Source organism: Nicotiana tomentosiformis, chromosome 3, assembly GCF_000390325.3.
Source record: "Nicotiana tomentosiformis chromosome 3, ASM39032v3, whole genome shotgun sequence".
NCBI classification, from domain to species: Eukaryota; Viridiplantae; Streptophyta; class Magnoliopsida; order Solanales; family Solanaceae; genus Nicotiana; species Nicotiana tomentosiformis.
The window spans coordinates 149,042,436-149,057,450 of NC_090814.1; the positions used below are offsets into that span (position 1 = coordinate 149,042,436).

Below are 15,015 nucleotides of genomic sequence, written 5' to 3' on the forward strand. Positions count from 1 at the left end.
ACACACACAAGACACAAAACTGAAATCGCTCAACAGATTTGGCTATACATTGCACTCCTTCCTCTCAGCATTTCCATACGATTTTCTGAGTTTCTACTCTTTCGTTCTGCACTGTTTTAACTTCAAACAAAGCAACTGTAAGTGTGATTTGCTACCGAACTTTGTGTTCGCTGAAACACTGGGGTTTAAAGTACCACTACACCAGTGTGTGATTCGTTCTATCCTGGGAGGAAATAATCCATTACCTTGGGTACTAGGAAGGGATTAAATTCCTTAAGGAAACACTGTGAATTCAGTGAGCTCGAATTAATTACTGTTTCATTACGATAACTTATATTTTGCAGAATTATTATTTACAAATACAGCAATATTGGCGGGACTAACAATATTTTGGGAGGAGATGTGGCGGCGCACCTCTTCGCCGATGCTCTCATCCAACTTGTAGGATATTCAAACCGAATCGAAAAATCGCACCAAACTGATTAAAAAATCCGATTAGTTGGTTTGATATGATTTGGTATTGAGTAAAAAAAATCCGAACCAAACTGACATATAAATATCTAATTTTTATATATACTTTTAAGACTTCATATAGAATTTGATTTAAAAAATATTTGAGATTCTCTCATGAGATGTAATATTTAATAGAACTATGAAATGCATCCATTTTTATTTACTTTAAATAATGAGTTGTATTGTCACTTTCTTATAAGTGTTATTGAAATGCGTCAATCTCTTTGTTCTTTTATATTCATATATGTAAAGATCTGTTAAATTATATATTTTTTTGAATTTGAAATGTTATTTCGATAATTTTAAAATTAAATAGAACATATCATTATTTAGGTTTCATATTGATTTTTATGTCTAATTATTAAATTTGGTTAACCTTAAAAGTGCACATGAATGAAAAATAATTGTTAGACGACTAAGAAAATAACTATCATGCGTTGCTAAAAATATTCTCCCATAAAAATATTTCAATAGATCATATGTTTGTCATCTTTTTCAATTTTTACTAAACATATATTCATTTATCAAAACTTTATCTATAACTTTAACAAAATAAGATTGAAATAATATTCATGTAACAAAAAAATCAAAAAATAACCGTCAAAATCGAACAAATTCAAACCGATATAGTTAGTTTGGTTTAGTTTTAATAAAAATCAAATCAACCCGGTCTATGTGCACCCTACCAACTTGTATGCAAATCCTTTGATATCCTAGTTTTACGAGCAATTTTTTATACACCAAACATTATTCAAGCTTATACCTTTTACACACCTTTAAAAGGTTTCAACCAAATAAGATATAAGTTTTGACTTCTCCATACTTGACACTGATGAAGTATTAGGAAAATGATATTTTGCAAATTAATAGTTTAATACTACTAATTTATTATATTTGGTGGATCGAGAGGCTAGGTGATTATTTTATTTTATTTATTTTTGTTATCTCTGCATAGAAGTAGATAATTGTAGTTTGCTTTCCGTAAAAGAGGATCACGGAAGAAGCACATGCTAAAAATGATCGTGGCTGGATCTGGATAGCAACATTGGATTTCCAGAGAGGAATCTAGCAGGGCTGTTCATTTTGGATCGGATATTCGAAATTCGAATCGATCCGTTCATTTCGGATTTCAAATTTTGGATTCGGATATTTGGATCGGATTTCGGATTGTGTTTCTTAAAATTCTGGATATTTAGATCGGATTTCGGATTGTGTTTCTTAACATTTCGGATATTCGGATCGGATTCGGATCGGTATAATTGTAATCCGATCTGATCCGAAATCCAAAATTATTAGGACATGTATAAATATTAAATTTTAATTTCGAATAGTTAGTGCTTCCTTTACATCTTCCTAAGTTATTACCTTTACAGTTGGTGGATTTGGCTATATTGGCACCATAGTACTCTCATAATTACAAAAACATGAATTTTTCTTACTGTATTGCCTTTTTTACAAAGAAAATATACATATGAGTTTACAACTTTAAGGCATAATAATCCGATCCGAAAATTCGATCCGATATTAATTCGGATTGTATTTTGTAGAATACGAAATTTAAAATCCGAATATGAAATATGCTAAATCCAATCCGATCCGATCCATATACAGCATAAGAATCTAGCGGTAGAATCATTAACTTTTTTCTTTTCTCCAATAATATTCTTTGAACTTTATTCTCTTACTTGGGCGAGCGATTGTAACGTAATAATAAGTACAATCTATATAATATTTTATAAGTGAGTCTGATACTCATTAATGTTTGAATTTTATTGAAAATTTTTATAGATCAGTGATACTTTCTTTTATTTCTGAAAACATATAGACAACCTTCCCATAAACATTTTTTAAAGAAAAATAGTTATCCAGATGCAAGTTTTCCCCCCAAATAATTTCCCTAAAATCATTGCCAAAAATTATCCAAAACCACCAACGTTCACATGTCTTCTTTTTTTCTTTCACATGTTCAAACACTATTAGAAAGACACTAGTCCCATTGTTCTATTTGTTTGACACTATTTTCTATTAGTTCGTTAAAAATAATGATGCGTTTTTATATTTTTTTACACAATTTTTAAACAATTACATAAATATTATGTCATGTTTAAGACTGTAAATTTCTAAATTCCTATAGTTATATACATAGTATGTCATTCTTCTTTAGCCGATGGTCTATCGGAAATAGTCTCTCTATTCTGCTAGGGTAGGGGTAAGGCTGCGTTCATCATACCCTCCCCACACCCCACTTGTGAGATTATACTGGATTGTTGTTGTTGTTGTATATACATAGTATGTCATATTTAAAATCATAAATTTTAAAATATTCTTTGTTTACATTGTCAAACAATAGAGGAAGTACTATACTATTTAAGGGTGGCAAGTGGGTCGGTCCAGGCCCGGGACCGCGGGCCAAACGGGCTAAACGGGCCAGGACCGTTTGGTCCGATTTTAGTGGGCCTGGGCCGGTCTCGTGGGCCGGTCCTATGATTTGGGCCCGTCATGCTCGGGATCGTTTAGCCCGCCAGGGCCCGGGACCGGCCCGGTTCTTTAGCGGGCCAAACGGTCGTTGGGCTGTCAAAAATAGTCGTTGGCTATTTATAAAATAGCCATTTAACCCCCCTCCCCCCCCCCCCCAATTTTGTTTTAATCCCAAACTTTTTATAATTACACTTTTTTCCTATTTTTAACTATAAATACCCCATCATTCTTTCATTTTTTCTTACAAAATCATCAATCTATCACAATCTCTCTCTAATTTTCTTCTATAATTGCTACTATTGCTTACTTTATTGTTACAATTTGTGAAACAATTGTGAAGTTGGTGAATTAAAATCTTCAACGATAATCAATTTCCAACAAGTTGTTCGTCAATTCGGTAAACTCGTTCCAACTCTTAAGTTTTAATATTATAATTTTGTTTGTTTTATTTATTTTCTATTACTTTATTAATTAAGATGGCTTCCTTAAAAAAACTTTTTGGTAAAAATAAGAAAAAATCCAAGAGTGACGAATCTAGTGCTCAATTTGTTCCTCCCCCACTGCCCCGGGTTCCCCGAACCAAACTCCATATACGTCATACACCTGCTATTCTTGATAGCGATAATAGTTTATTATAATTTACTGAAAGTCAATTTTACCATAATATTAGATCTGGTGAACAATTAGACCATGAATTAATGAATGCTCTTTATTCTAATCCAACTATTGATGAAAATGATGACGAGGAAATAGATTTTGATGAAACTCAACCGGATGACGATACACCAACTAGTCCTGCTCCTGATGTTAACCCAACTAGTGGTAACCCTGCTAATCCAAATGATGCCCCATTTGATACTCCTGTTACTACCTCTACTTTTTCTAGACAACCTAGCAAACGGACGGAAACATCTCCCGTTTGGCCATTTTTTACTCAACTAATTCCAAAAAATAAGGTTAAGTGTAAAACTTGTGGCGCGGAGTTAGTTTTTAAATATTTTAGATCGCGGGGGGAGGGGGGACGTTGGCTAGACACATAATGAAACGCCCTCAAGATAAAGTGAGATATCTTCATCTGAAAGCTTTGGCCGAGGGAAAAAGTTTACCTACTCCTAGTCAGGTTGACCCTAGTACCGGTTCAAATCAATTTCAACCGGGAATTAACACCGTTACCGGTGGTATTTTATATTATGATCCAAAAAAAGATCGGGAAGAATTGGCAAAAATGGTAACTGTTATGTGTTTACCCTATAGTTTTCCTTATGATCCTAACTTTGTGCATTATATTAGAAATTTTTTAATCCTACTTATAAAGATTTTCCTCGCACAACCGTAAAGAGCGATATTTATAAATATAAACATGAATATGAACAATATTTGCGCTATTTATTTACTCATATAAACTGTCGTGTTGCTATTACAACTATATTGGTAGAAGTGGTAACGACTGTAATTACCTTACTGTTACCAGTCATTGGATTGATGAGGATTGGATAATGCAAAAGCGCATTATTTCTTATAGAATAATTAATTCACGTCACACATGGCAGTTTATTGCTAGCACAGTTATAAATATTTGTAGATATTTTTGCATTAGTGATAAAATAATGTCAATTTCAATGGATAATGCTACTAGTAACACAAATGCTATAGCCTTGCTTACCATTACGCTAAATCCTACATTTAGTGATATTTTTCATGTTAGATGTATTTGTCATATTTACTAATTAATTGTGGGTGATGGTATGAGAATTTTAAATATTAAAATTGAAAAGGTTAAAATGGCTCTTAACTGACTTTTTTATTCAAACCGTAGAAGTAGACTTAGAGAATATTTTAAAAGATGCGATGAATTTGGCCTAAGAGAAAGAAAGGTTCCTAAACCTTGTCCAACTAGATGGAATAACATATATGAAAGTTTGGTTGTTGCATATGGATATAGAAACCCCATAAACTCAATATTTAATGCACATATAAGTGATGATGATGAGCACCTTACAAATAGGGATTGGGCTAATGTTAAAATACTTGTAGAATTTTTAGAAAAATTTCATATTGCCACAAATGGTGGAAGGACAAAGAAAAATACTTTTCGGTTCTTTCAAGGATTGCCCAAGACATTTTAACTATTCAAGCTTCAACAGTACTTTCAGTCAAGCAAGACTTCAACTCGGTAATTATAGAGCGTCTATGAGGGAGAGTTTGAAAAAATAGTACTTTTCAGAGATTGCATCCGGTCGGAAAGAAGAAATTTTGGACTTGCTGAATCACAACCAGATGAAGACGAAGCTTACGAAGAAATGCTAGTTGAACTTGCGGAGGATGTTGCTTCGCCCGGAAGTGGCAATGACCAAGCAACTTTTCTGCCACCACCAACAGAAATTCCTCCGGACCTTGATAGATTTATGAAGTTTGTAAGAGATACCATGTAACTTGTATGAACAAAAATTAGTATGTATTATGTAACTTATATTTTGGCACATCTTGATTAGTTTCTTTTTCTTCTCAATGGTGGTATTAGCACCTTGTTGTGCTCATTCCATAGGGGGATGAAGACTAAGAAAGATATTGCCATATTTTTTAATGCTATAATAAAATTACAAGGCATATCTCTTTACAATATTTTTGTCTTTAGACTTAGATATTATTTTTAACATCCTTTTGTCTTTAGACTAATATATATACTATACTATAATATATATACATTTTATATATAGTATATAAGCTGTATATATAGCTTATCGAATATAACTTTTATTTATATATATTATACATTTAATATATATACTATACTATACTATATATATATCTTATATATAGTATATAAGATGTATATATAGCATATCGAATATAGCTTATATATAAATATACTATATATACATCTTATATCGATATATAATATATATACTATACTATATATACATCTTATATATAGTATATAAGATGTATATATAGTTTATCGAATATAGCTTTTATATATATATATATATATATACACACATCTTATATATAGATGTATACTATATATACATCTTATATCGATATATATATATATATATATATATATATATATATATATATATATATATATATATATATATATATATATATATATATATATATATATATATATATACACATACTATACTATATATATCCCACCAGCCACGCAGTTGGTCAGTAAAACCTGCAACAATCATTCTGCAAATATTCCTATCTGTATTTTTCACACTTTTACAGATAGTTGCATACATAAGCATCCTATGTACAAGAATAGTTAATTGCCTATCAGTCAAACCATCAAGATTTCATTCATAAATTTCGGAACCACTGTAAGACGTATTAGTCTGATTCCAATCACGTTCTTCTATTAAAACATCTTGAGGAGTAGGACGATTGTAATAATAAGTCTGCATTCTAGGTTTATCAGCATATCTGCTATCAGTAAACTTATTATTCTTTTTGGGATAACTTTTGAGTTTATTAAACTCTAACAAAACATCATTTTTATAATCAAAAGAAGCATCCATTTTATCAGCAAAATCTTTCGATAAATCAATAGGTTTAATATTTAAACCGGATAACTTTTTATCAAGAAGTTCTTCTAAATCATCAAAAGATTTAAATTTAAAATCCTGAATCTCGGGGGGTCTTTGAATATGAGTAACAACAATTTGAGGTTCTGATTTGCTTCTTAAAGTAGAGGTAGTATCAGTTATTCTCTTGCTAGTACTCATATCTTTTATCAAAATTATTAAATCATCAAGTTTTTTATCAAGAAAACTAATTTGTTCTCCCAAAACTTTAACATATAAGCTCAAATAATTATTTTGAGAAATTAATTTATTAATTTCTGCGATACTAACTGCAGCAACATTTTCATCAATAAATTTTTAAAATGCAGTAAAAGTAATACTTGTATTATTAGTTAAAACAAAAGGTACTTGAGGAGGGTAAATGGCTTTAGTAATATTACCACTCCCGTCTTTATAAGATCTTTCTAAAACTTTTATAAAAAGTGGTAAATATGTGGTTATAAACCAAGGAACAAAATACATAATTTGATTATGTAAAGCACAAGTTTCATAAAATTCTTGAGAAATACTGTTCAAATCCTCTTTACTATAAGTATAAAAAAACCAAGTTTTAAACTGATTCCATTTATCACTGAAAAATTCGTTTTGAATATAACCTCTAGCTTGTGACCCGGGACTAAAATCTATTTGGTGTGGAATTATTTAAATACCATTTGGGTCAAAATCCATATCGGACGCAGAAGGAATATCCTTATCAGAAATATTATCACTATCCTGGACAATATTTGTCTGGGGGTTAATCTTAACCTTTTCAACAAGTTTAACCCTTTCAACTGGTTTATCACCTACTTTTGTAGAAATTGTGTGCAAAGATGCAGCACGACTTCTAGCTGGTCCATAGACTGGTTCAACAGGAGAAATATGTTGAATATCGGGTAACAGTCTATGATTTGTGAAAGAATGTCTATTATAATTAGAACTAATAGTAGGTAACAGTCTATTATTAAAAAATGACTGTCTACTATAAGTGGAACTATTATCGTCAAACTGAATGCAAATCCTACCATCCAGATTTTGAGTAATATGAGAATACTCAGTATTACTGACAGCATCAGTTATCTGACTGGGGGATATAACCGAATCCAAAGTCCATGTAGTTGGAAAATTAATTTCCTCCCACTTAATAGGTCTCATCGTGGTGACCTTAGACTTTGCAAAATTCATTTCTACTAAAATAGTCTGATCAGATGTATCATATAATTTACATTTGGGGTTTAACGTAGATAGTAATTTAAAATAAATCATATATGATAAACATATCAGTTCAGAACTAGGCGCATAATTATAACCATGCGTTTTCACATTTAATGTTAATGCATCAAGTATATTAACATCAGATAAAGATAATTATAGATTTGGTTGAGTATTAAAATATACTGGGCCGTAGGCAACAGTAGATTCAATAGAACCCATTAGAGACTGTCTGAAATTCAGATTTCTAGCATCTCTAAGAGCGGCTAAAAACGTCTCTGGTAACCCTTTAAGGGTTAATGGTTTAAAAGCAATTTGTACCATACCAATATGTAAATAATTATACTGGTGTTTATAAACATCTACATCATGCTTGTTTAACAAACGAATAGTCTGTTCAGACGAATTCAAAGCTAAAGATTGCTCAGTTGTTTTAACAAGTTATTTAGAAGAGAGTTTATCAAACCATCCATAATCATAAATTGTTCTAATAGGAACTTTAGGAATAGTCCATTTGTCTAACAAATCATGGTTTTGAGGTATATCTACCGGTTCTAAGAGGTAATTATGGTGAAATTTCATACAGAGACTATACCTATGGTAAGTTGATAGAAATTTGCAAAGGTGCTTGAGGAGGGTAAATGGCTTTAGTAATATTGCCAAACCAAACTATTTTGTATAACAATTCTTTTGAAAATGTCTAAATGCTTAATATGCATTTCAAGTGTTTTAGAAAATACCAAAGTTCATTTATATTTAAATAGATGCCTTATTCTTTACTTGAGGTTAATAACCGTCTGTTGAACAAAAATACAACTCCAGCAAGAGATTCTTCTTTCGATGATTTAAAAATTAAAGTTAAAAACTTGAAACGAGAGATCAAATCTCTTAAACAAAATCAAATGATTTGTGATCATAGGATTACTCAGATTGAGAAAATCAATTCTCCAGCTGAGAAATCTAATGATAAAAATAAAGGTATTTCTGAAAATGATATTGAAGAAAAACCTATTAGTTTTAATCCTAAACATGATATGTTTTTAGGAATGATGCAAATTATTACTGCTCATAAATGGTATATCAAATGTACTATTCTCATTGATAATAGTTTTTCAATTACAAACATTGCCATGATTGATAGTGGAGCAGATGTTAGTTGCATTCAAGAAAAACAAAAAGATACTTCTGCCAAGCAAAGTGATACTTTTGCTTCCATCACAAAAGATGACAATGATTATATCAAGTCATATGAGAAAGTGTCAAAAAAAGAAATGATATTTCTTTTAGAAAACTCTGACATTCAGAGAAAAGAAGAGCCGTGGAAGATATTCCAAAGGTATTTAATAAATGGTTTATATTATCCGGGTGAGTCATACAAAACCCGCTCATATTATGAAACAATATTAACTAGTACTGGCAGTGCAGATTTTTAGTACTTTTCTAGATATAGCACATACGAGAACGTTTATAACTTTTAGAAGATTATAATTAAACAGATTATATCTGTTGAAGACTGGGGTATATCCACAATGAAAGAAAGGCAGATAAGCCTTAACAAATCTAGAATGAATTTTATCTATTGAGATTATATCCAGGCATTTGATAAAGTGTTATACTACAATAATGATCGACACAAATATACTTGGTTTATTAAAGTGTGTGCGAAGATATTTGCAGAGGCTGTTCCTAATTGGTTTCTGAACTGGCGGTCATACCACTGTCCGACAGTAAAAATTTTACCAGATCCATTTCTCAGATTATACAAAGAATGGATAAAAATTTCCCCTTTTATAAACAACTTATATCACTCAGATCATATATATTACCCAGATAAAATTAATAAGATTTATTTCTTTCTGGAATTCTCTATTCCCTAGATACATAAATGGAATCCAGAAGTCGGATTCACCGAAGAACAAGTCCCATGCTTATACAGGACTTTTTACAACAACTTTTGGGACAAGTTAATGAAGAAGGATCCCAAAATAAAGACATTATATGGTCAAGAACTCTTAGATTCAATCGAAATAAAAATCCAAGAATATTCCTGCAAACCTTAGAAAGAGGTAATTGATGACAGCTCAGTGAGGCATATTGCCAGAAGGATTTCCTTTCAAGAAGGAGATAAAGCAGAGATGATTAACAACTATTTGGAAGAGGCCAAAAGAAATTTACTTCATTCCATTAATCAATATGAGAAACCAGACACTTCTATGCAGAGTGAAACCAGCAATGATGATATCGCTGAAGATTCTCAACCCTTTGAATCAGAGAAAATACTGTCTGATGAAGATTTACATAATGCGGAAGAATTCATCCGTAAAATGAAAGAAGCGGAAAAAAGACCAGCACAGTGAAACAGCTGGACCCACTCAAACAGTGAAGCCGCTGGACCCACAGCACAGTGAAGCCGTCGGACCCCACTCAAACAGTAGATACACTGTTTCAACAGTAGAAACACTGTAATAGGGACCCACGGGACCCACTTTTTACTGTTCATAGATTCCTTTCCTTTTCTATTTATAGAATTCATTCGTTCAGATGAAAGGGAAACGAAGTCGAGACCCTCTCTCTCTAAAACTCTCTCTCTCTCTAGAATTGTAAGTAAATATCTTGTAGCTGGTAGCTTGTAATAGAAGAACAAAAGTAAATAAAGTTTTCAGTTCTTCATCTTCAGGGCCTTGCATCTTGGCCAAAAGGTACATATTTCTTTCTTTTTAAAGTTAGTATTTCTTATAATCTCTCCTCTCTGGCCGTGACGATGTCCGGCTAAGAGACATCATATCTATATTGAGTATCTAACTTCTCTCCTATATAAACCATGAAAGAGACGGCATCTATTTAAATATAAATGAACTTTATATATAGAGTTTTGACTTGGTGTCAAGATGGTTGATACAGTCTAATATAACACTGCTCTTATTGGCTTTGCCTTAGTGGTTTCGTCTAGCCAGCCATGAACCTCAACCCGATAAAGGAGTTAAAAGGGCATCTTCTTTCACGGTTAGAACTGCTAGACACATAGGCTCAATAAAAGTATGCTCTTTAAATATTTGAGCAGTCAAATATGCTTGCAAATGTGCGTATAACAGACTATCTTCTGGAATATCTTCCAGATGGACAGATGGTCCGATCGATGAACGGTGATTTCTGTTTTAGTTTAATTGAGAAGGAATGGCGGATTACCGCCCGCCACTTGATCCTGTTAAAATGGTATCAGAGCCTAGGTACTTTCATGGTATATATAAGATAGATATGAAATATTCGACATAGATATGTTTCTGAAATATGGATTTAGGAGAAACTAGTATGAAAAATACTAGGTTGGAAGAGGTAGATATACCTCAAAACCTTGATTTGTTAAACAAATGGACTATTCCTAAAGTCCCTATTAGAACAATCTATGATTATGGATGGTTTGATAAACTCTCTTCTAAACAACTTGTTAAAACAACTGAGCAATCTTTAGCTTTAAATTCTATATATACACACTTTATATACATCTTATACATATAATATATATATACTATACTATATATACATCTTATATATGTGTATATATATATATATATATATATATATATATATATACATCTTATATCGATATACTATATATACATCTTATATACTATATATATATATCTTATATACTATATATATTCGAATATCTATACATCTTAGATATTTATTTTAACATTCTTTTGTCTCTAATATCTATTTATTTTTCTTTTAAAAAAAATAAAAATATTGGGCCCACTTAGCCCGCGGCCCGGGGCTGTTTAGCCCGGTCTCGGGCCGGTCCTTAGAAAAAGCCCATTTGGCCCGTTTAATTTGGGCCCGGACCCGAAACCGGGGCGATTTGGACCGGCCCATTTGTCCTGTTTAGGCCCGAGACTGGCCCACTTGCCAGCCCTAATATTATTCAAGAGTGATTATTGGGCTTTGATCGACAGCTAACCGACCCGACATTTGGGCTAATGCAGGTATACGGAAGAACAAAATACCTGCACACAGCGGATTGGTTTAGTTGAGAGGATAAGGTTCGGCACGTCAGAGTGTCGTCCTTTTGGAACAACATAAACTTGTTTGGACGAATATAACCCTACCCACTCTGCAAATTGACAGTAGACACGTGCTTCCCTCCTCTTCCTTTATCCAAATTCCCTCACAAAAAAAGAAAAAAGCAGAAAGATCCCAAAAAGTAAAAAGAGAAAGTTCCCATATTTGATGGAGAAGTAGCTGCAGCAGTAGTTCACCTTCATTTCTGTGTATTGAAAATAGCTCTGATTACCTCCGGCGAGATCCTAGCTTTTCCGGTGAGTTTTACTACTCTTACTGCCGTTCTGACTGATCCAAGTCCACCGCCATGATTCTTTCCTATATAATACGGTCACAGAAATGTTAGGTCCTTTTGCTATTACCCACTTTCGATCTAAAATATGGCTTCGCCAGCGCAAAAAAATCTTCCATTCTCCAACTAGCTTCAAGTTTACCCTAAATTCTACTGTACACTTCTGACGTGAATGAAAGTGAGGTCTGGGATCAAAACGGATTGAGAAAATTGAGACCGAATTTGATAAAGTGGCGAAAATGAGTTTAGGTGCAGCGGAGGAGGAATCGTCTCAGGAAATCCAGTTACCGGCGGATATAGACTGGAAAATGCTGGACAAATCCAAGTTTTTCTTCCTCGGCGCCGCCTTATTTTCAGGTGTTTCAGCTGCTCTTTACCCTGTTGTGGTGTTAAAGACTCGGCAACAGGTAGCGCAAGCTCATCTTTCTTGCTTTAAAACAGCTTTCTCTGTAGTTAAGTACGAAGGGATTCGCGGATTGTATCGCGGGTTTGGTACTTCGTTGATGGGTACAATCCCAGCCAGAGCACTTTATATGGCTGCACTCGAGGTTACAAAGAGTAACGTCGGTGCAGCCACAGTTAGGCTCGGAGTTCCCGAGCCTACTGCGACCGCCCTAGCTAGCGCTGCAGCTGGGCTGAGCGCTGCCGTGGCAGCCCAATTGGTATGGACTCCGGTAGATGTAGTGAGCCAGCGGCTCATGGTGCAAGGTGGTTCGTGTAAATATCTCAATGGGGTCGATGCGTTTCGTAGAATCCTTAAAACAGATGGGCCTAAGGGACTCTACAGAGGTTTTGGGTTTTCGATTTTGACCTATGCACCATCCAATGCGCTTTGGTGGGCATCTTACTCCATTACTCAGCGGCTCGTCTGGAGTGGTTATGGATGTTACTTCTGCAAGAGTGGTGAGGCAAAAACTGAGGATGAAATTAAGATTTTGAAACCCGACTCGAAGACTGTTATGGCGGTTCAGGGAGTGAGTGCAGCCATGGCAGGCGGCATTTCAGCTCTGATTACAACACCATTAGACACAATCAAGACGAGATTGCAGGTCCTAGATGGCGATGAAAATGGGCGGAGAGGGCCAACGGTGGCCCAAACAGTAAGGAATTTAGTAAGGGAAGGTGGGTGGATGGCTTGTTACAGAGGATTAGGTCCTCGATGGGCTTCAATGTCTATGTCCGCAACCACTATGATAACTACTTACGAATTCCTCAAACGCCTCTCCACAAAGAGTCAAGAAAGCTGGGCGTCGTGAACCCTGTGAACGTCAAATTAGGCTAAAGTTATCAGTCTTCTTCCCCTGTTTCACCTTTACTATTGTTAGGTTTACGGTTTGATCCATTCTTTTTGAATGATGATCTTTTTTTTTTTTTTTAGAATCAGCATGCTGAGTTAAACACATAGAAGCCTAGAGCAAGAACTGAAATAATGTTGTTATGTTCATGTACATACTATGAATCTGTATATAGTCCATCTTTCAGCCGATCGGTTTGGCAGGCAAGCTACCTTGATCCATTTTCGGCGTTGATTCATTACGATCAAAGGCTGGAAACATGCTTTAAAGTGTGCCAAGGGAATAACACTACTTTATGTTTGAACCTATGTACCCATAAAATGTCACGCCTCTCCACTTTCAGATCTCACAAACTAACGGATGTATGACTTTGGATAGTGTTTTCTCTATCCTTCCCCGGTTAAATATTAGGCGTATATGACTAGGTTGGAAATCATAACGTTCGTCCAGCAACGAATTCAGGAAATTTAATAATTTAAATACTCTTTGCCAGTGTGCTGTGGAAGGGTATTCAAAATTTATTTTTAATAAATAATAAATAATATTTTACCTTATATGTATTATAATTTTTCGTCGAAGGCTTGGACCAACATAGCTTTCCCCTGCGTGCACCTAACCCAGACATCGAGCATTAGTCTCTTATTACTAGACTATAAAGCCCCTGGGCGACTTCTCTTCTTCCTTTAAGATAATTTAAGACCTTTTATATTGGGGGGTGTTTCAAGAATTCAACCAAATAGTAGGAATACATCCTTTTCAAGTCTTTCTTCTTGTGCTACGAAAATATTGGGAATCACTGAAACGATTGGAAGATGAGAATCTGTATTGGACTTAATTGACTTGTAGCTAATCTCAGCCAATGGTAGATTAAGATTCTTCTTTCTGTCTGATGATGATGATGATGTTGATTTGAACATGTTGCGTATAAAGTCTTAATTCTTTTTAATCTTAATGAGACAGGAGAAAGTGGTGGGTCCAATGTGATTATCCAACATTTTGGGGATTAGATTTAGACGATTATCTTAATGTTTAAAATTCAGATAGCTAATGATAGTGGTTAACAACACAAGTAGCCGACCATTATACATAAATTACTATAAATGAAACTTTTGACTGTTATGCAACAATTATATGAGCAACAGCGTCTTCTTCTGTTTTTCTTTTCTCCCCTATCAGTTTGTTAGAGAAACGTGATTGCTTAGCATTTCCTTAAAAAATGGCTCAGGCTACCGGATCGGTTTAGATTATTTTAAGCAGAGGTTTTTAAGGAATTTCGTCCTGATGTAATTTAATTAAGGAAATACAGCTAATGATAGCGAGTTAAGTGAATAAACAAGGAGAAGCAACTGTGAATTGAATTGCTTCCAAAGCATCAAACTTTAATGAACTTCCTAAGAAGTTGACTCATAGTTGAAAACTTGCAGAAAATGTCGATAAGTTAGGTAGTTCATATCATGCCAATTGAGTTTTTTATTTTTATTTTTTATTTTTATGTATTCAACAATAAACTAAAATATTAAGAGTAATGATTAAGGACTGCAGGATTACCAGATTGGACTACAACTGATATTTTTTCTTTTTACGATAATGG

The 15,015-nt window shown here is 33.7% G+C and overlaps 1 protein-coding gene across 1 annotated transcript; it reads left to right on the forward strand.

Annotated features, from left to right (window-relative positions):
- Nucleotides 1–11,940: 11,940 nt before the first annotated feature.
- Nucleotides 11,941–13,615, forward strand: LOC104092589 (uncharacterized). Its single transcript, XM_009598225.4, has one exon. The coding sequence runs from the start codon at nucleotides 12,369–12,371 to the stop codon at nucleotides 13,383–13,385; it is 1,017 nt and encodes a 338-aa protein (XP_009596520.1). The 5' UTR covers nucleotides 11,941–12,368; the 3' UTR covers nucleotides 13,386–13,615.
- The last annotated feature ends 1,400 nt before the right edge of the window (nucleotides 13,616–15,015 follow it).

Bases quoted from the DNA above. Each gene is read 5' to 3' on its own strand.
- LOC104092589 (XM_009598225.4), top strand. From the start codon at position 12,369: ATGAGTTTAGGTGCAGCGGAGGAGGAATCGTCTCAGGAAATCCAGTTA.